The 21453-nt window shown below is 40.3% G+C and overlaps 1 protein-coding gene across 1 annotated transcript in view; it reads left to right on the top strand.

Annotated features, from left to right (window-relative positions):
* The window catches only part of bcr (BCR activator of RhoGEF and GTPase), a 92027-nt gene that overhangs the window by 50851 nt on the left and 19723 nt on the right, over positions 1-21453 (top strand). Inside the window, exons 2-8 of the mRNA XM_039615222.1 lie at positions 1977-2161; positions 7619-7723; positions 9570-9755; positions 16472-16579; positions 19653-19710; positions 19821-19873; positions 20359-20493. Of these exons, the coding sequence (XP_039471156.1) occupies positions 1977-2161; positions 7619-7723; positions 9570-9755; positions 16472-16579; positions 19653-19710; positions 19821-19873; positions 20359-20493 (830 nt within the window). The remainder of the gene's footprint in view (positions 1-1976; positions 2162-7618; positions 7724-9569; positions 9756-16471; positions 16580-19652; positions 19711-19820; positions 19874-20358; positions 20494-21453) is intronic.

Raw genomic sequence — 21453 nt, 5'->3', positions numbered from 1 at the left:
TCGCATGAATAGACACACTCCGCATTCTTCTAGTAAAAGCATTAACCCAAAGCGAGGTATCAAAAACAGAAAACTCTCACAGTTCTGCAAGTGTTCTGTAAGAACCAGCTGGAGGAATGATTTTGTGTTAATGTCAGCTTGTGATGTTAGGCCTCCTAACATGAATCGACAGAGGTGGGGTTAGAAAAAACACAGAAGAAGGCATGGCAGGATGGTACTCACTCATTTCCCATTCGGTGTTTTCATATCCACACCCTGTATTTTTAGACAAACAATGAATCAGTTCTAAAAACATGCTTTTCTGAAGGTTTTTACTGTGCAAAGCTGTCCGAAAAGATAAAGGACTCTAACGAGTTGTCGTAATTGTGAACAGCGCAGCATTTTTAGCTGGAGTCGGTGGAAGTTAAGAAATACAGTATTTCCAACAAGATACATGCAAGTGCTGCAAAAATAACAGCCACAGTGTATTTAAAAGCTGTATATGAATGAAAAATGCTTATTACTCTACTAGGTTTGGTTTTCTGAAGGATTTGGCATTTGGGGGCGAAGAAACTATTTTCACCAGACACAAACACAAAAACCTTTATGCTGGTCTTTGCCTGGCTCGGTGCCACTGGACAAAGCAGGCCCAGTGGGCAGTGCTAACCTACAAGCAGCAGCGAGTACTTGGAGCAAACGGTGGGTGGGCTGAAGGTCATACGGGCTATGGACACGCTGTCATTGTTCACTGCCCTGTGTGCTGGTGTGAGATTCACAGAATGCAATGAAAAGAGAGAGTAGGTGCATTGGAGATATCAGACAGTAAATACTCGATCAGATGTTAGCTGAACGCATTTTAAAGCGATTTAACTGATATGACTGAAGGATATGTGTGCGTGTTTTGTGACACTGCACAGTGGAGCAGCATGTTTTTAGTGTGAGTCAGCACTGTGTGAGGAGGCACAGCTAGCTCTGTGAGAAGTGCGGCTCTGTTGAATGTACAGTAGGAGTGGGAGGAGATGAGTAAAAAGCTCTTCTGTGACACTCAGGAGATGCATGATGTCTTCCCTTCAGCTGTTGCACACCACATTCCCCGAACCGCTGACTGTACCTCTTCGTCCTGGAAGAACTCTGATAAATGGAATCTACAGCCTGAACTGCGCATGTATTTTCTCACTTTGAGACTTTATAAAATGGGTCAGTTTGTTTGCATCCAACATTCTGACCTTTGTTTCTTGTTAATTCTGCCTCTCCCACTCCTCTTTGCAAAGGCCAACACTCATGATCACAGGGAAAAGCAGTTTGTGGCAGAGGCATTTATTCCTGCAGAGTGATAGCACCCACTGTAGAAGCAGGTCAAGGGGAAGTTATTAAAATTTCCCTCGAGATGCTGCGCTCGGTGTTCAAATTATTTGCACCTTGACCCAATTTATAGTTGGCCTTTTCAAGTGTTTTCTCTCCAAGCTTTATGTTTTTGTGCGAATGTATGTGAAGATGGGGGAATTCATTTTGTCTGCCCCACTTTCCAGAATTGCATTAATTAGTATTGGGAATGAACTATGGAAAATTTGGCAACCTTCTGTGAGCATGAAGCCAATCAGCAAGTGTAATGCATGACCCTGCCAGGCATATCTAGCGACCTTTGCCGTGATACTTGAGTACCAAGCAGAACACTTATTCATAGGAAGTATGAATTTAGTGATTATAAGAGCAAAAAAGATGTCTTTAAAAGATGGCTTGAATTGGGTTTAAAGGGAAGAGGCTGTTAACTGTACATTTTATTTAACTGTTGTTTCAGCAGTCACAACTGTCAGTGGCATGCTTAAGTACAGCAGTCAGACATCATTTAATCTGCGGTTTATTAGTAATCCAGTAATCAGTTGGCTTAAAGTACATTACAAGGAACTGCAGCACAGAAATTAAAAATATCTCAAATCACAAAAATCTCAAGAAAATTCAACAACACTAACTTAAAGTTTGAATTTCTCCCATCACAGATGGTCACTTCACCGGGACCCCTCCCACATACGGTTACGACGCAGACCGAGCAGAGGAGCAGCGAAGGCACCACGACATCCTGCCGTACATCGATGACTCGCCGTCGTCATCTCCTCACCTCAGCTCCAAGAGCCGTAGCAGCCGGGACACTCTGTCCTCTGGATCGCTGGAGTCCTCCAAATCGGTCAGTATGACATCTCGGCGTTTCCTGTTGTTGACAAAGCAGACTTTGATGCTCACATCTAATCCAAATGCTAAGCTTTCTCACATCTCCTCAAGTGATTCAGCAACTTAGCTGCAGACATAGAGTAAAAACAAATCTCGCTGGTAAACTGTGCCCATTCTTGCATAATTTTATCCCATTGCAGAGCAGGAATTGGGCTAATCTATTCTTAGAACAATCCCATTCTGTCTAAAAGTCTTCAATTGAGAAACCATATCTGCTGTTTAAAGGAGATTGATAAGGGACATATCTCCTGCCTCATAGCTCCCGAAGCAGTCATCCAGTAAAGAAACCCATCCGCCTTAAGAGTCGGGGGGGTTTTCGTCTAGGGTATTAGGCAGAATTACCTATCACCTCAATCACCACATCGCTGCCTTCATCCTCTTACGTGACCTCCTTCCTCGACTGCAGAGAAAACCAGTGATCTGTGACGTCTGCTCTTCAAAGGTTATAAGGGAGAGGATACATGCGTGCGCACACACACAGGGACACAGACTCACAACCTTTTTTTCTTGTCATCTGTATTTATTCTATGTGTTATTTATATATGTTCTATGATGCAGTTTTCAATGGAAGTAAAGGATTTTGTGTACCGAAGGGCTAGTATATACCAGATAAACATGTTGTATCCATAGGTTCAGTTACAATAGAGGGGTATCTTGGGAGAATATAATAAGCTAATGCTGCCTCTACCCCCTCTGCCCTTGGAGGAAGTAATTGCATCAGTGGTCATGAAGCTGTATCAGTTACTCTGCCCCTTCAATCTTTGCTCACTGTCTGTACTGGTGTGCAAGCGACTGTCAGACTGATTGATGGCTTGAAAATGTCAATAAACAATGTGCCCCTTGACTGCACCGACCTTTGACCTGTGAGGTTTAGCGCCCGGTGGTTTTAATTTGCGCACACATACTTAGCTTGCATTTGGACACACACAATCCTTCTGTTTGTTTGGAAGAAAGAAATTCAACACTGTATGCTTAGAGCCTGTAGATGCATCGTCTGATGGTTGGATAAATACGTTACGCACTGTGGCAAATATCCATCAACAAATTCCCCACAGGCTTACAATCAATGTCCTCAAAATGGAGTTACCATCATCCTTGATTTGCCCTTGAACAATCTGTCTTCGAACGTCACCCCACTCTGCTTTTCTAATTGATGAGTCAGAGTCCAGGCAAGCTCTGATTGGCTCAGGGGGAACTGATGGTTTAGTGATGTCACTGTCATGAGTCATCACTTTCAGTAATTCTGTTGATTTAATTTAAGAGTGCTCTGGGCTCTTGTTCTCTCACAATCTGGCTCTGCCCAGCACTTGAAAGGGAAAAGAGGGTCACTGATCAGAAGTTTGCTGAAAGTTCAATAATATCCTTAAACTGTTTTACCGAAAACACTGACCACGTGTGCTACCTGTGTTTCTGCATGATCATAGTGTACTGTATGACATCTACAGAGTGAACCTACAGAGTTCACTCTGTTCAATTCCCCATTAACTTTGTGGTAATGACGGATTATTATGTCTGTATTTAAAAGGAGAAATTTCAAGAGACTTATGCTGCAGTCACACTAGATAAAACAGTTTGGAAACTGCAGCATGACCAAAATTATTGTGACCACGTAGAATGTACTTGCAGTCCTGTTGCTCGAGACCAAGACTGCGACCTTTTGCAGTCAGCTGCCATCTTTAAAGTAGCTTTACTGCTTCATGATGGTGATAAAATGGCCAGTCTGTGATTGAATGGGGTCAAACTGGCAACTAACTGTCAATTAACTGTGATAAATCTGCACAAATCATAAATCAGTTCCTGGCTGCATACAAAGAAACGCACATTAACTACTTACATTCAGATTCCAGCCACGACCTCATAGATTTGACTGCAAAATGACACAGGAACTTTCCAACCTTGCTTTTCTATAAAATATTTGGCTGGCGAGTCACCTGATCGCTGAAAATGAGTCGTGCTCACTGGATCAGACTGACTCAAATTGATTGCAACAAGTTGGGGAATAAATGCCAGTCTAAGTCTGACTATTTGTAGACAGGGTGCTTCCCACCAGCTCTATGCAGTCATCTTTTCATTGAAAATGAGTCACCCAGAGGTTGTGGGTGATAGACACTCAACCTCTGGATGGCCAATTAGTCTTACAGTTAGTTGCTGACAGGGAAAAAATTTTTTTTCCTAGTTGTAAGGAAGTTTCCATATTTTTACTGTAGTGCGACTGAGCCACATAGACTTCCAGCTGGAGTCATAGTCCTGTGTTTGTTTTCAGAGCCCTCAGGCTACAGTTATCCAGGGAAGCCATCGGTCGTGCACGATAATGACTTGGGTCTTCTTCACAACAGGGGCAAGGCTCAGTGACTGACACCAGCGCAAACATGAACAAGAGTAGCTCCGTTAACCACATATTTCTATTCAAGTGGCGCTACACAGCATCAGCACATACGCGTGGGTCTGGTGAGCAATGTGTAGCACCTCCAGAGTATCATGCTGGGGCCTGCTGCCAGATTTAAAGTGAAGATGTTGCAGGTAATTGCTTGTGCTTTGACCCCCCGTGGATCATCCTAGTTCATGAACCTCTGTATATTAAAACAACTAACTCCTCTCTCTTATGGCCCACACTTGAGGTGTGCAGTAAGCTTTATTTTCTGCAAAATCAGCAGAAATACTCTAAATGAGCAGCATGTGCACCATCAGTGTGTGTCTTATCTGACTGAAGACCTACCAATCGTGTTAGGCTTTTCAAAAAGCGAGGCACAGAACAGGATGCTACACAGAATAGAAAATGAAAATTGAAAAGGGTTAATAAAATGTGGGGTTGTTGTTATTGCAGTCACTGTTGCCACATCTGTGAGTCCGCCAAATAAAAAGAAACATGTTGCTGATTTCTGTGTATCTCTTATGACTGTTATACAACTGTAAACAAACCCAGTGTACATCAGAATTCTTAAAAACATGCCAGGCTGAACTCCAGCTAAGCGGTGCTGGGGCTGAAGAGGTTTAAGTGTAGATTTAAGTGTCAAATATTATTTTTATTGCCTCTTATGCACACTGCACCTAAATGTACTCGGAGCAGGGAGAATATGTTTTATTTTTTTACTTATTTCATAACCAAACATGCACACAGACACTTCTTTAGTCTGAACCTAGAGCTTAGCTCATTAGTTGGCACAATGAATAAAAGATGATTCATTTGCAGATGTGTTCCTTCAGGAGTCTGGGGTGTGAGATGATAAATAAACACTGTCTCTTCATTCTTCCCGCCGGTAGTTCAGTGAAAGGCTGAGCTGCTGGGTGTTAAAGTTCTCTTCCTGTGATTTTTTTTTTTTTTTTTTTTAGAAATGTAATGATGATGTTTCAAATGTTTCAGTCTATTTACCAACAGATGTATTTGAGAGTGATGCTATTTAACAAATGCCAGTACTTGTCGCATAGCAGGACTTTTCACAAGTGCACAAATATTCTGGTGTCTCAGTCGCCACCCTAGATTTTGCCATTGAAAAAAAAAAAAGGGGAGGTTATTTTTGCCATTTGGGTTATTGTCTCAAAATTTCCAGTTAGGTGTCTCAAAATTTTGACCTACTAACTCTAAATTCTGAGAATATAACTAGAACCTGGAAATTTAGAGTTGTTATGTTGAAAGTTTTTATAATAACCTGGAAATTTTAACTGAAAAATGATAAGTATAAATCATAAATGCACATCTCATCTTACGATGCACGTTTGTTTGTAAAGACAAACATTTACCTCTTTTGACTGTGTTAGTATCTACACATAATATACTTCATTATCGGCTTTTTTGGGAACCTAATGTTATTAGATTCAGTCCAGATACCTAGAAGGCTCCGTGTGATGCATATTACATGTCTACCACAGAAATGATACGGTGAGAAACGGTGTAGTATACTGTGCAGTAGAAACTGTGAGTACAAAAAAAAAACAGTTGGATGAAGATCCAATATTTTATGGAACAAATGAGAAATCGGGATAATAGCAGAATATTGAATTATAGAAATCCTTGAGTTGCATCTTAGGATCTAGTTTTTGCCTCATTCCAATAATAACTTGTACATCATTATTGTTATTATTATTATTATTATTATTATCATTATTATTATTATTATTATTATTATTATTATTATTATACAGAAATTCCAGCAGAGAGTAAAATAGTGTATTCAAAACCTGGACAGCCATGTCTTTTTTTTACCATCCAATTACATTGCATTACACTCCCTGGTCTACCCAGCACAATTTTCTTTTTGCTCTCAGTAAATAGATCTACAAAATATTAAATATATTACACAAGGAAGAGCAAAGACTATACATATATCTTCATACCTGCCCAAAGGACCGGTTGTTAATAGTTCTGTTTAATCATTTTTTTTTGTCCATTCAGTCAATTTGCTGATGTAAAATAAACGTGAAGAGTTGAGAATGTGTTTGTAGCAGGCTACTGAATCAAACTGACGACATAACAAAGCATATTGAGCCCGGCAGAAACCATGGGCGTAATGGACTCCTGTGTAATGGAGTCCATAAAAATCCTGGAGCATTTCATAATCTTCTGGCTTGTAACAGTCCCCTGAGACCTGTGTAAGCATCTGCTTATGCAGTGGCCATGGAAACAGGTTTCAGACCCATTTACCCCTTCATTTAAATAAATGCATGTACGCCCACACACATCCAAGTAGTCATGTATGCATGTAAAAGCAGTTCACACGAGCATCATGCATCGTGCACAGGCACACATAAGCACTCCTTACAAGCATTTATATAATTTTCAAAATAACTGTATTTAGTAACAAATCAATATAAACCAAAAACAGCTTTTATGAATATCATATTTAATATGAAACCTAATGTATGCATGCATCTCTGTCTACATCTGGCTTTGTCAATTATTTTTCTGCATCTTCTCACATGCTTTTGCCTCTCCCATAACACACAAACACACTCATACATACACATATTTATACCGCAGCCGTTTTTTTTCCTGTCCTTGGTGACCCTGCCCGTTTGAGTTATTTCAGATTTGGTGGTTAATCAAGGCAACCTGGGGAGTTTATCTTTTATTTTTTCATATCTATGCCCTTCAGTGAGCTTTGACTCAGCTGAAGGGAATGGAGAGGCAACCAGGGATGATTTCCGGAAGGTGCATTTAATACTGTTTAATTTCCTAGACTCAGGCGTACAGAAGCAGCATGAAAGGTCCTTTACCAAATATATACATATAAATAATAGGCTGTTATGTTTTGATGTTATTACATAGTCACAAAAGAAGCAAAGGGCTTGCAGTGTGAAAATAGTTCCTAAAATATTTTAAATAAGCAAAAAAATAAGTTAGGCTAAGCAAACTGTTGTACATCACATTGCATTGCTGGGTGTTCTTGAAACTTTATTCTCTGTGTGTTTATTACAGACCGAGTGTGACCTAGAAAAAGGTTTGGAGATGAGGAAGTGGGTCCTGTCTGGGATCTTGGCCACCGAGGAAACATATCTCAGTCATCTGGAGGCACTGCTTCTGGTGAGAACACACATCACTTTTAATGTCCCCATAATGTCCAGTATTATAATCAATCTACCAACTGCTCAGGAAATATGAGTGTTTACAATGGAAATGATTGGTTTTTGAGTATGAGAGTGAAAGCTTTAGATATACAGTAGCTTTTCAAAGGTTTAATAGGTTGTTTAGAAATACTATTTGTCCCTTCGCTGGTCCTTTGAAGGGGCAGCTAACGTCCCCCTAACTTATAGATGCTTAAACTATACTCTCACTGGCAACTTTATTAGGTACACCAAGTTAGTATTAGTAGTAGATTGGACCCTTTATTGCCTTCCAAACTGACTTAATTCTTTGTGGTAAGGACTTAACAAGGATACATTCTTTTGGTCCATATTGACATGTCAGCATTTGTCAGCTGCTCATCAATCTTCTGTCCACCACATCGCAAAGGTGCTCTATTGGATTGAGATCTGGTGACTGTCGAGGCCTTTTGAGTACAGTGAGCTGTCATATTCAAGAAACAAGTGATGATTTGAGCTTTGTGACATGGTGCAGTAATGCTACTAGAAATACCAGTAAGAAGATAAACACACTGAGGCATTTGAATACTGCTGAGTAGGTACTAAGCTCTGGTTTAGACTTCTGCAGGGAATCTTTGTGAAGTCTGCGACATAACCTACTCTAGTGCTTTATGTCTTTGCCGCCATTTATCCTTATGCGTGGTGGATATGTGTTAATTAAGCGTGTGGTTGTATCCCGCTGTTTTATATGCAGTGCCAGCAAATACAAACAAAGTTCTTTGATTTTTTTCTCTCCTGGGTCTCTGCTCTTTGTTGTGGTAAGGTCTTTTTCAGGGGCAGAAATATTTGTCCCTCTAGTTTTTCCACTTCTTTGTACATTCCCTCATATCCGTTCCGATAGTATCGTCAATTTCCTTACAGGAATTTGCTGGCATTTGTGGCATCGAGATTCATCACAGCAGGCATCTGTAGTCCAATTTTGGTGAGCCTGTGTAAATTCTACCCTCAGCTTCCTGTTCTTAGCTCACAAAAGTGACGCCCGGTGAGGTCTTCTGCTTCTGTAGCCCATCTGCTTCAAAGTTTCAGAGCGGCTATTCTGTTACCTTGATTGTAACAAGTAGTCATTTGAGTTACTGTTGCTTCTCCTATCAGCTCAAAGCAGTCGTTTTCCTCTGACCTCTGACATCAACGAGACATTTTCACACAGAGAACTGCAGCTCATGGGACGTTTTCTCTTCTTTTGGGCCATTGTCCGTAAACACTAGAGACGGTTGTGTGAGAAAATCTAAGATCAGATCAACAGATCAGCAGCGTCTGAAACTCTCACACCAGCTCGTCTTGGACCAACAACCGTTCAGCGTCACAAAAACATCTTTTTTCTCTATTCTGGTGCTCTGTTTGAACTTCAGCAGGTCGTCCTGAGTGTGTCTGCATGCCTAAATGTTTGTTTCAGGCATAAAAGGATTTGAAAAGGTGTGCCTAATACAGTGGTCGGTGATTGTATCCTAACAATACCATACATGTTACTGGTTATCCCAGATCAGGTAAGGCAGGTAAGGTAGCAGTAAAACCCGTAAAGCCTCCTTGTTGCTGTTTTAATTCTGACGAGTATGACAAAGAAAAATGTGCCAAACTTAAAAAAAACACCTTGGTGTAGAATACGTGATACCAAAGTGTAACCTGTATAAGTCTTTCACTGTTTACTTAACATCTGAATTAGTATAATGTATGAAGTCACTTAATCTAGGCATATTTTTTATTTTTTCTATAAGATAATTTAGAATGCTTCTAGCACAATAAACGGTCTGAAAAACATCTTTTATATCTGCTCTCTTGGTCCTCCTCAGCCCATGAAGCCTCTGAAGGCTGCTGCTACAACGTCCCAGCCAGTGCTTACCGTGGCCCAGATAGAAACCATCTTCTTCAAAGTGCCTGAGCTCTACGAGATCCACAAAGAGTTCTACGATGGACTTTTGCCTCGTGTCCAGCAGTGGAGCCACCATCAGAGAGTCGGGGACCTCTTCCAGAAACTAGTAAGGCTAGAGCGTAGTTACCTTTAGTGCACCTTTAGAGCTCATAGCCAAAGAGAGAAATGAGTCAAAGGGTGGGGGGTTGTAGGGTGTTTGTTAGAGTGTGTGTACCCTTGACAGCAGAAATGTCCCTCTGTGTAACTGCTTGACATTACCCCTAATAAAACTTGACAATATGGGCCACCCAAAAAAACTTGACAGCACTGATAAGAACAGCTACAGCTGCATTTCTGACCCCAAACAAACCCACAGGGTTCACTAGGGCTCCATTACTCAGAGTAATGTTATTTCTTCCATCGGAAAGCTTCCATGAAAAGCTGAATTTCATAAACGAATAGTAAAAGTAATTAGATTTTTGGAGTAAAGCTCTTATTATCATATTAAATTCCAAACAAACTGATTCTGAATCGTCTTTTTTCCCCCCACATTTCCGCCTAAACAGCCGTTTTTGTCCTTCCCAGGATGTCAGGGCCAAATCTACACTGGGTCTGTTCAATCATTTTCACAATGGGTCAATTAGCCCACAATGAATCATTTGTTAATTCTCTTAGAAATACTGCTCCTTTCCCACTCGTGTCTCCCTCCATTGCTCTGTCTCTCTCTTTCCCTCTCCCCCTCTGACTCACTTGTGCTTGGACACACACACACACACACACACACACACACACACACACACTGAGGGAGGTGCAAGCGTCTTTCACAATGCCGCCTTTCTGCCTCAGGCAGCTGAGACCATCACAGCACTGTGTGCTTCATGTCTAGAAGAAGCTGCTATAAATAGGAGCCTCTCTCTCTCTCTCTCTCTCTCTCTCTCTCTCTCTCTCTCTCATTCTCATTAACTTATCTTGGGAGGCGCCCCTTGTGGCTTCACTAAGAAATAAGGATTTAATTGGTTTTGTCTTCATGTCAAATAAGCAAACATGAAAATCCAGTCCATCAAATTGTTGTATCCATTCTTTTTGTTCACACTGAGCACACACGATCTAACAAAACTGCTTCACAGTCACCTCTAACATTAAAAACAAAACAAAGAAGCGATGACATGGTTCTGATGTTAATTATTGAGCAGAGTGATTGTTAGCTGTGAGATGTGTTTGAAAGGAAAGCTGCATGTTAAATCTGGCAGAATGGCATCCTACAAGACACAAAGAGGCACCAGTAGAATAATGACTTCTTCACTGGTTGTAGAGCAAGGTTGAATGAAGGGCAAATTTGACCTCTGGGGCCCCCCAGAGGATTATGTCAATTAAGAACTTCATTTTTGACTATATTAGATTTCATTTGAACTTAAATTGGAAGGTGTAGCTAGTATTTCCATAGACTGGTGCTAGTTTGCCCATATATTTAGAGAGCTTCTTTGTCTGGCTCAGCAATTACGTCACTCGTTTTCATTTTGTTTTTTTCTTTCTTTCCTCACCTTGACAGTCTGGTGTAGCTACAGTAACTATCTTTGTTACTAACACTCAAACTGTAAATAGACATCTTTATATTGATGCTCTTATGCTTATACATTTACTACTTCATACACTTCCCTTCTCCAGACTATAGTTAATAAAAGTCAAAAGGTGACCATGCTGAGCCTTGAAAAGGGGGGGAAAGGGAGAAAATGTTGGATGACAGTCTGCATTAGAAAGAGAAGGAGGGAGGGGGATTAGTTGAGAGGAGAGGAGGTGATACAGACAAGGACCGGGGGGTTGGGAGGGTTGAGAGGAGGTAGGAATTGACTAGGCAAGAAGATTTAGGCTGCTGCAACTGTGATAGAGCTGTCTTGCCATGACTCTGAAATCTTTGAGGGGAGACAGGCTTAGGAATCGTAAAACATCAGAAGAAAGAAGGCGAGAATCGGAGAGAAGAGAGGAAGCGCCAAAGCATCAGTGACAGGCTATGAGCATGACTGTCAGAGAATAGTGTTTGAAGACTGAAAATAGGGCAGAATCACACTCATGTTTCTGCTGCTCCCTCACACACAGCAACAAAGTTAAGGCTTTGCACCATGAAGACAGCCAGGCAAACTGATAAACTGTCTTTGAGCATTGTTCCTCAAGAAGAAACAAAAAAACCTGATGACACATTTTTGCTTTCAGCCATGGTACTGTTGTGACTCTGATAATGTTTGATGCTAGAGCCACCATCATGATCCAGACTGGTTTTTATTTTTTGGATGGATTGATGTAAAATTTTGTTCAGCCTTTTAGGAGAAGCTCAGCATGAATTTTAAGAAAAAAAGAAATTCAAGAGTATTTTTTTTAAGTAAACACTTCTTGCTGTGAGACACTGGTGCCTCACAGCAAGAAGGTCCTGGGTTCAAATCCACCGGCCAGCTGGGGCCGTTCTGTGTCGACCTTGCATGCTCCCGGGATTCCTCCCACAATCCAAAGACATGGATGGTTTGGAGTAATTGACAATCCTAAATTGGCCATAGGTTTGAAACAGATTTCCCTAACTTTTGTTATGTGTAGTTATTTACGAGTCCTCACTAAGACAGTATGACAGTGCAATTTAGAAATATAATTTTATTGTCACACGAAATTAATTCTTTAAGCTCCACCCCCCAGCCATCAGCTGGCTGTATTTGTAGTGTTCCAAACCTGTGTGGTAAAATAGGGAAGTTGTATAGTGCCCTCTGGTGGGCAAAGAACTGCAACAACAACGCTCATAACATGATTGAAGGGTGTTTCTCCTGGCAATTTTTAAAATTTTTGAATTTTTATTTGTTGGTCATTATAAATGCTGATAATTACATATCAGCAAATAGCTATTATCGACCAGTATATCAGCCCCATTGATAAAAAGTCCTAATTGTTATTAATCTTTAGTGAGTAGCATGATTTCTACCTCAAGACTTATTTTGACTTTAATCAATTAGCAATTGCTGAAAAGCAGCGACTTCAAAGACATTAACTGAAGCCTAGAAAGAATAATGAAGAAAAAACAGAACAAAAATTGAATCATTTTACAAATGCATGCACTGTATATGTGAAAAAAGTATAATAACTTCTGTCCCACCATCAAATCAAAATCTGTTTGTCTGATATGTTGGTTTTATCATCACCTGCTAGCCTCAGTTCGCTTTGTGTTTAGACCTAATGAGCAGGTGTTGCCTGCTAACTTGCTAAACTGAAATATTGTAGCATATTGGTGGTTTCATTGTGAACATGTCAGGATACTGGTGTTGGTACTGGGCTCAAAGCACCGAGGTACCATCACGGGAGTAGATTCTTTCATTAAACTTAAAACAAACTTAAAGTTTTTTCGTTCTGTCTGTTCTTGCATTATTATGTCGACATAGACTACACTGATTTTTTTTAAATTTTGTCTTTCTCATATGCGTCAGAAGGCCTAACTAACTGAGGGCAAATTCAGCTTCCTCATATAATGACCATAGTCTGTCATGAAGCTGTTTTCTTAATGTTGTTTTCCACTGTGGATTACACACATACTGTCACACAGGGACAAATCCTGAAGTGAAAAATCCAGACACCTAAGCAGTCCTTTTCATCACCCAAAGGCATTTTCTGCTATGATACTGTAGCTGCATTTGGTAAGCCTCAGTGCTGTTGTGTGTGGAAGTGGCTGGCAGACGCAGTCAAACTGTCACGCTCTGAATGGCTTCCGCTGTGTCGCAGATTGTGTGGCCCAGGGCAGGACTCGGGATTGCAGGACTATGAAAGCTACTTTACTCCTCACCTTCCTCTTTGCTGTTTCTTTCTGTGCGTGAATGTGAAACACATTTTGAGACAGTTTTGTTGCCTGAAAATGCATCTGCAAGAACTTGATTTAAAAACTAGTTAATAGTATGCAAATTCCAGTCTAGTGGCACGTAGCATGTTGCCTCGGAGCTGTAAATAGTTTTGGACACACAAAGCGAGATCTGTCACTCTTGAACATGTTGTAAGTGTAAACAATGTTTAGAAAACTTGTGACTGCATTCCTGACGTAATAAGCTCTCACACCCCATGAATTTAAAAAAAAAAAGATTTAAAGGAAGAATGGGCTCAGTTTGAGATTTTTTAGGTTAATAATTGAATTAAGTAATGATTGTGGAAAAGTGGAAGAACATCTAGGTCAACAAAATACATGAAGCCTCATATATATTTATATTTAAAAAGTAAAAGCAGTCACAAATCACCTGACCTTGCTCAGAGTCAGGCCTCATGCCGAGGCTTGTAAAGCCTGTATTCTCTTTAATTTAAATGGAGTCTCACTTGTTTGCCATGAAAAACATTGGGATTGTGCAAAATCCTTGACCTGCCCCATATTTCTTTATATTTTGCTTGGAGACTGGAAAACAGGTGCACCAGTTTACTGAAAGGTCCAAACACATATGGACATAAATGTATGCTTTATGTATACATAGACATTGTTTTTAGGATCGTTTTCATGCTGAAAAATGAAGCTGTTGCCAATCAGACACTTTCCAGTACCATCAAGATTTGATGATACCTTTTTTGCGTTCATAATTCCATTGATTTTAACAAAATTCCCAACCCCGCTGGCTGAAAAGCAGTCCCAAACCACAACAGAGCCTCTGCTGTGTTTTACAGATGGCTGTAAACACTCATTGTTTTACCTCAGTCATGACAAAATGATGATGATTTGAAACAAAAATGTAAAATTTGGATTCATCACTCCTGTCACCATCGATTTTTACTCCATTTCTTGTGTAATTTGAGATGGCTCAGCCTTTTCTCTCTGTTTCCTTTATTAAGAATGGTTTCTTGAAAGTCACTTTTGCACTGATGCTGATGAGGCTTTGGCAAATATTAGATGGGTGAACTGAAGGGCTATATGCATCTCTCAGGTCCTGTGACAGGACTCTGTCAGGCCTGCCACTTCTTCTGTCCTCTGCTTGTTCAGTTTCCTCAGATTTTAAATGTCACTCTGCACACCATGCAAATGCTGACTTTTTAGGTCTTTGGGAATCAACTTGTTAGTGCTAAAATACCATTTCATGCCTGCCATCGTGTGTTATCTTTGCCATTTGTGGTAGATTTTGTAGAAATAATGTGTTTTGGTGACAGGCTGCTAGTGCCTAAAATGCCTAAAGATACAGTTTCATGCTATGTGTGGATAGTTGTCTTTTTATGCTTGATTAGAGGTCACCCCAACAAAAATAAAACTTCCTCTGAAAATGGTCAGTTGCAAGGATTGAAGTGAAAATGAGTGAAAAAGCAGCCAATGTCCAAAGAAAAGACTGTTGGAAAGCCTAAAGAACTTTCAAAATAGAAAAACCTGGCTCTTTGGAGGCAAAATATAAAGAAATTAAGGGTATCTTGACAGTTTTGCACAGTACTGTACATTAAGAACTTAACAATTTTTTTGTAAAATTAAAGAGAACAAAAACTACTAGTAGCCACATCATGATACACCTGACACTAGAGACATCATCTGGTCAGCCAAAACTAAAAGATGTAATCACAGCAATTGTAATTGTGTTCATGTTTTTGTCTTTTTCTGACCAGATAATCAAATTTGGTGTGACTGGTGACACATGAACAAATTTGTTGTGCACCGAGCCATTTGAAGTTCTAGAGGAAGTGAATTAGACTTTAATAAAATCTGAAAACGAGTAGTGAGATTGAAAGCCTTGGAGACGGTCCATAGATTGTTGATGTGATGTGCCTCAGCTGTGATCATGTAAATATGCCTTGTGTCTGTGCATTAAGTCTGTTCTTCACCTTCTTTACCTTCAGATAAAGATCTTAAAGGACTATTGTCTTCTTTTTTTTTTTTTTACAACCTTTCTAAAAATCAAATTGCGTATTTCTTCAAGTGTAATCCCAAAAAGTACTATATTATGATTGCAAGTGATGCAAATGATGTGCAGAATAATCTAACCAAACGTCTGAAGCTTCACACAGGCTAAAAAAGGTCTCAAGTGCAGCAAAGTGCTAGGTGTTCAGGCTTTAAATGTATTCATTTCTGCTCAGTGCACTCAGGTAAGACATGCTTACCTACATGCTAATCATTTTAGAGGTGTGTGAGAGTCTGCGTCACTCTCGAGGCACAAATCTCCACTGTACTCCGTCCGCATGCATCGGCTTTTGTTCAGGAGAATTGATTGTCCTTTTGTTCACGGCAGAGATGGATTGCAGCGCTGGCAGGCAACGTTCGATGGAGTTTTATTCAGTCACACAGCTCACTAAACGTGCTTTCATAGCCTCTGTTACACCAATCATTAATTACTCACCCAAGCTCAGTGCGGGGCTCGCTGGTTGCTATGGCAACGTGCCGCACAGACCACCACGGTTACACGCTGTAGCTGTGATCTGTCTCTTGACGGTTGTTTTGTTCAGTTGTCTGCCGCTCATGTACAGTCCCTGGGACACACAGCTGAACGGACTCTCAGTGTTACAGTTCAAATGCACTTTGTACAGATTTGTCCAGCGTTTCAGACGTCTCTGCTGGAATTTTAGAAATATTTTTTCCACTTACTCTTTACTTAACCTGTGGGCGTTACAATAGCAGTGCAGACAAGTGTAATTGCGCTTGTCTGGAAGGCACTACAGAAGACTTTCGGGTATCTTTGTGTGTCTGAATTTCTAACTTAAAGTCTGAAAGCTCAGGAAAGATAGTTTGCCCTTATTTAATCCTCCAACATAGAAGCTTTTTAAAGTTGTTCAAGCTCACTGTCACTGCATTGCGAAACTGCACTGTAGATCAGTTTAAGTATGTCTGATCTGCGAATTAAAATTTTTTTCCTGCTCTCTCTCTCTCAGGCCAGCCAGTTGGGGGTTTACCGGGCATTTGTGGACAACTATGAGCTTGCTGTGGAGACGGCGGAGAAGTGCTGCCAGGCCAACACGCAGTTTGCTGAAATTTCTGAGGTAAGAACGCGAGTAAAAGGAACAGTTAAGTCACTTGATTCCTATTTACCAACAAACTGAGGGTCACAGCTTGTGCCTTTTCCCCTTGATGTGCTAAGCAATGCTTTATAAGAATCATAAAAATGTCACTTAAATGTGTCTGTTCTCCTTTTAAGAAGTCTTCTCCTTTTGCACTTCAGAATAGTATGAAAGCTTGGAAGCACTGAAAAGGCAGTCAAAATGTCTGGCTGGTATCTCCAAATTTGAACTTACTCACTTAACCTTCTGTAAAAATAACTTGAAATTGAGAAAATATTGAAGAAATTTGTGTTGATGCAAAATTTTGGGATAATAACCTGAAACATTTACTTTTTCAGTGACTGCAACAAGCTTTCACAGAGAAAAGCTTTGAGTGTTCCTGATATTTTTTTAGATTACTCTGTGGAAATTTATTTCTGACCAGAACAGAACACTTGAGCATCTGCTGTGTGTGGTGGATCTCCTCCTGTGTGTCAAACAGAAACCTTTCAGTGTGATTCTCCTTTTGGCAAAGAGGATGAATTTGCTGGGAGCTGAATCTGAAACTCCAACCTTCAAGACAGCGTCTGCTTGATACACCGTCTTTGTGTTGGCTTGCACCGAATGTCTTCTATAAGATGCTTCATCTTACTTACTTACTGTAGCACCTTGCACTATGAATGCTTTCCCTTGAAACTATTGTCATATCCAATGACTTGGCTCCAACTTGAAAGTGAGGCAACTTTGACCCAAAAGTTGATGTTAGCATGAGGCCTGTGGTGAAATGACACATGGAGAATGACAGTGATCACAACAGGACTTAAAAATGTGTGAGCTGTACTGGATTGGTCCAGAAGTGCAAAAGGAGATGACCTCATAGGGGAGATCAGCAAAGTGTAGCTCAGGTGTGGTTTTAGATTTGTATGAGCGGGCTCATGGATCCTGATCACACCATGTCAGACCGCACACAGCGGACTTTAATCTTAAGTGGGCTAGACCAGTAAAATTCCTTTGCTGTCACTGTAAAGTAGTTCAACTGCACATTTAATCCCTGAGATATCGCAATATAAGAAAAACAAGTGCAATTTCAAGAGTTTCATCAGCTTTTCTACTTGCTGCTGTAGTTAATGAAAGGAATCTCTCATCATGACTCTTTAGGCTTAAATTGCAAGAAGTAAATGTGTAAAATTAGAGAAAAAGTTCTTGTAGCTAATTCCCCAGCCTGTTCTCTGATTATAAAGTGATTTTTTTAAATTTATTTTACTGTGGAGCGCTGCAAGAAACAACAAACAGACAAACAGACAGTAGAAAAAAACCCAGGAACATTTCTGTCATTTTATTGTTTATCTGTTCATTACTGTATGATGAATGGCTGTGGGGAGGACTTTATCAGTAAGACAAGCTGTAAAATTTATAAAAATAAAGTTAAGTCCAAAATGTATGCTTTCCTTCACATTTTCTAAAAATGTCCAATGGGCCAGTTTAGAGTCTTTGCTAGGCCGATTCTGGCCCCCAACCCTTATCTTTGACACCCCTGATATAGACTATTAAAATGAACTAAAACTAAATAAAGGGTCAGTTGGACATTCAGCAACATCACATGATTTATTTTTGTTAGGTTAACCTTTTTTTTCTAAGCAACTAATGTGGTGATGTAACAGCATCTGATGATGAAAAACATTACCTCACTAATCCAATCACTGACTGAAGTGATAAAATGAACAGAACAGTATGAATTGATACTGCATCGCATTTTCTTTGTCATGACTCAAGCCACAGAGCAGTTTGTGATGGTAAATCTCTGCTGGGGTTGGGGTAATTACTATTATTTCTGCATGATGTTAACATAAACCTTCCTTAGCTCTGTACCTATTTATACAAGAAGAGCAAAAATGCACCTAGCTGCTTGTGCAGCTGGAGACAACGCAGAATGAAAATGATGACTAACCTTCAGCTGTGTTCAATTATGTGTTCAGTCAATGAACATAGCCTAAGAGGTATTGTAGACTCTTAAAGAGTCAGTTTAGTCACTGCTTAACATTTTTGTCCCCGATTAAATGCACTTGCAAAACACACTGCCATCGTTCACCCAAACAGCTTTTATAATTCCCTTGTATTTAAATTTTAATGCTCTGCTGAATATTTCTGTGCAAATGCAGCCAGAGGCGAGATGTGATGTGTGCCCATGCGTATATTATTGTTTGAGGATAGCGGATGGTGTTTTCTGCAGTTTTCTTTGGAGGAGGCCTCTATTTGGCTTCATCTGCAATTAGAGCAACTGTAAAATAGGAGCTCTCCTGCACAGGGTGTAGAAACAGTCTCATAATTTGGAGTATTTTTATCTAAACTTGAGTTTCCAAACGCTTCATGAACTGAGAAGATATTATACTCAGGCCTCACATCTAGCTTTGAAAGCTGATATAAAATCCGGTTTAAACTTCTCGTCTCCCAGTAGAGTGTTGTACTGAGGCCGTCCAACATAGATAGGAAATGTGAAAGCTCCAGCAACATCGCAGCTCTCGTCATACATTTTGGGATATTTCTGTTTGAACGGCAGCCAAGGATTTGGTTTAGATGCAGTTTTTTGAGGAGGATTTGAGGAGAAGTGTTTTTTAAACTGCTATGTATGAATTAAACAGAGAAAATATATTGATCCTAAATATTGATCTTTTATTTTGTGGAAGAAAACTGCAGTTGTGAGTTAAACTAGTTCTCATGCCATTTCTTTCTCTTTTTTGTCAAGCATGTGTTAGTTTCTGCCACACCATCAGCACATGTCTGTGTTTTCTGAGAACCAGTAGTCAAGGGTGGAGGCTGGTATCTACATGCATATGGGGAGTTCATCATCGAGGGTTGTTAATGGTCAAAGTAATGATGCATGACTCGAAGCCATCTGAGCAAGATGGCGGGGGGAAAATCTGCTGAGGATGGCATAATTAATTTGGAAGTGGATGACCTTAAAGCTAAAGAATCAAAAGATAGTAACTTCATCGTGTTTTGTCACTGAAGAGACTTTTAAAGGTCTTTTTATACATTTTTAAGCCACTGTTTGCACCTTTGTTTTGTACCCAAACAGAACCTGAAGGTGAGGAGCCCCAAGGACTGTAAGGAGACCGGCAAGAACTCACTAGAAGGTCAGCTATCTCGTGCCACACTTTACACCCCTTCTGTGTAAAAAATTTGATTGTCTATATGTTGCAAATGGGGTCAGTAAAAAATCTGTCTGTTCTTTTTTCGTTTATAGCTTTGCTTTATAAACCAGTGGACAGAGTGACACGCAGCACTTTGGTACTTCATGTAAGTAATAGAGAACCTGCAGGCCCAGCGATGCTCATTAATACCTGTGTTCTACTGTATTTTGGGAATTGTGACTTTTTCTCACAAATGAAACCACGAAAGAATGAGTTGGGTAATCAAAGAACAGCCTGTGTTTCATTTGTCATTGGTTAGCATAATTGCTTACAATTTATTTATTTTTTTAAAAACCTGGCAGCCCGTCTTTTTTTCAGCTGTTTTATTGTACTGAACGGGTCTATGGGTCTATAGTTTATTGAATCTGTGAAATCTTATTGTAGAAACATTGAGCCATAAAGCTGTGTGACTCACCCATACATTTCCTCTACTGTGCTGTTTTTTGATAAAGAGTATGGCTGGACTGTGTGTGTAACACTTAAACGGAAAAACTTGTAATAAGTAAGATTTACTATACTGTAACTTTATAATTTGCCTGCATGCACCTGAATATATGCTTCTGCATCTCAATGTTTTCTCTGTACTGCTAGGACTTGCTCAAACACACACCCATCAGCCATCCGGACCACCCCCTTCTGCAGGATGCCTTGCGGATCTCCCAGAACTTTCTGTCGAGCATCAATGAGGAGACGACGTCCCGTCGCCAAACTTTCAAGAAAGGAGAGGTGAGTGTCAAAGAGGTTTAAAATTCACGCTGATGTCTGAGCTGATGTCATTCTTTGGTCCAATTATTGCCTTGAGCAGCTGATAGGGGCTGTGGTATATAATAATAATAATAATAATAATAATAATAATGATGTATACTTTAAGGAGCCATCTTTGACTTGATTCTGTTTAAATGAAATGAAACGACATTAAATTAAATCAAAACTCACATAGTGCTTGTTCAGTACACCCTCTAAATGACCTTGAAGTTACTACCATAGGGGTCTACCAGATGCACCAATCTGCAGCCTAAAGCAGAGCCCATGTCCTTATATGGTCATACCAGGGTTGTCTAGTCGAGAGCAATTCCCCTAACGCTAACACACTTGATCACAGCCGCCCCCCACCCCCGCCCCGCTGTCTCTCTCATCCCTGGAGATGGCTTGATGCACATGAGTGGATGCCTCTTGATTGATAGCTTGCGTGACAGTGCCGTACATAATGCCTTGTAATGAGCAACCAGTCCGCTCTGACTGGCAGATTCCAAGTTAATTATTCATAAATTGAGTGTGGGAGGGAGCGAGCAAAAAGGCTCCTCCCTCACTCACCGGGAGGTCATTACCGCACCCTTTCCTCACACACACACACGCACACACACACAGTTTCACATGCTTTCTCATTCTCCTGGTCTTGTTTGCTTTTGAACATATATACACACCTGCCCATCTGTCCCTCCAGGCGCCCGTTTCCATCTCCACACCCCCATACCACAATCATGAAATTTTTATCATGGGTACATGAAAGCAGCACATGGAAATCAATGAGGCTCATTATATTGTGCCTCGCTATGGATGGCGCATGCAATAGACTTGATTTTATTTTTTTCAGTTCCTTGTTGAATTTACAGATTCCAGACTGTACATACATGTCACAGTGTTGATGTCAGTGGTTTACATTTAAGTTCATTTCAGTTCAGCAGT

Source organism: Oreochromis aureus, linkage group 7 (genome assembly GCF_013358895.1).
Source record: "Oreochromis aureus strain Israel breed Guangdong linkage group 7, ZZ_aureus, whole genome shotgun sequence".
Taxonomy (NCBI): Eukaryota; Metazoa; Chordata; class Actinopteri; order Cichliformes; family Cichlidae; genus Oreochromis; species Oreochromis aureus.
Note: the sequence above shows the minus strand (reverse complement) of the source record. Positions and strands in the feature narration are given on the sequence as shown.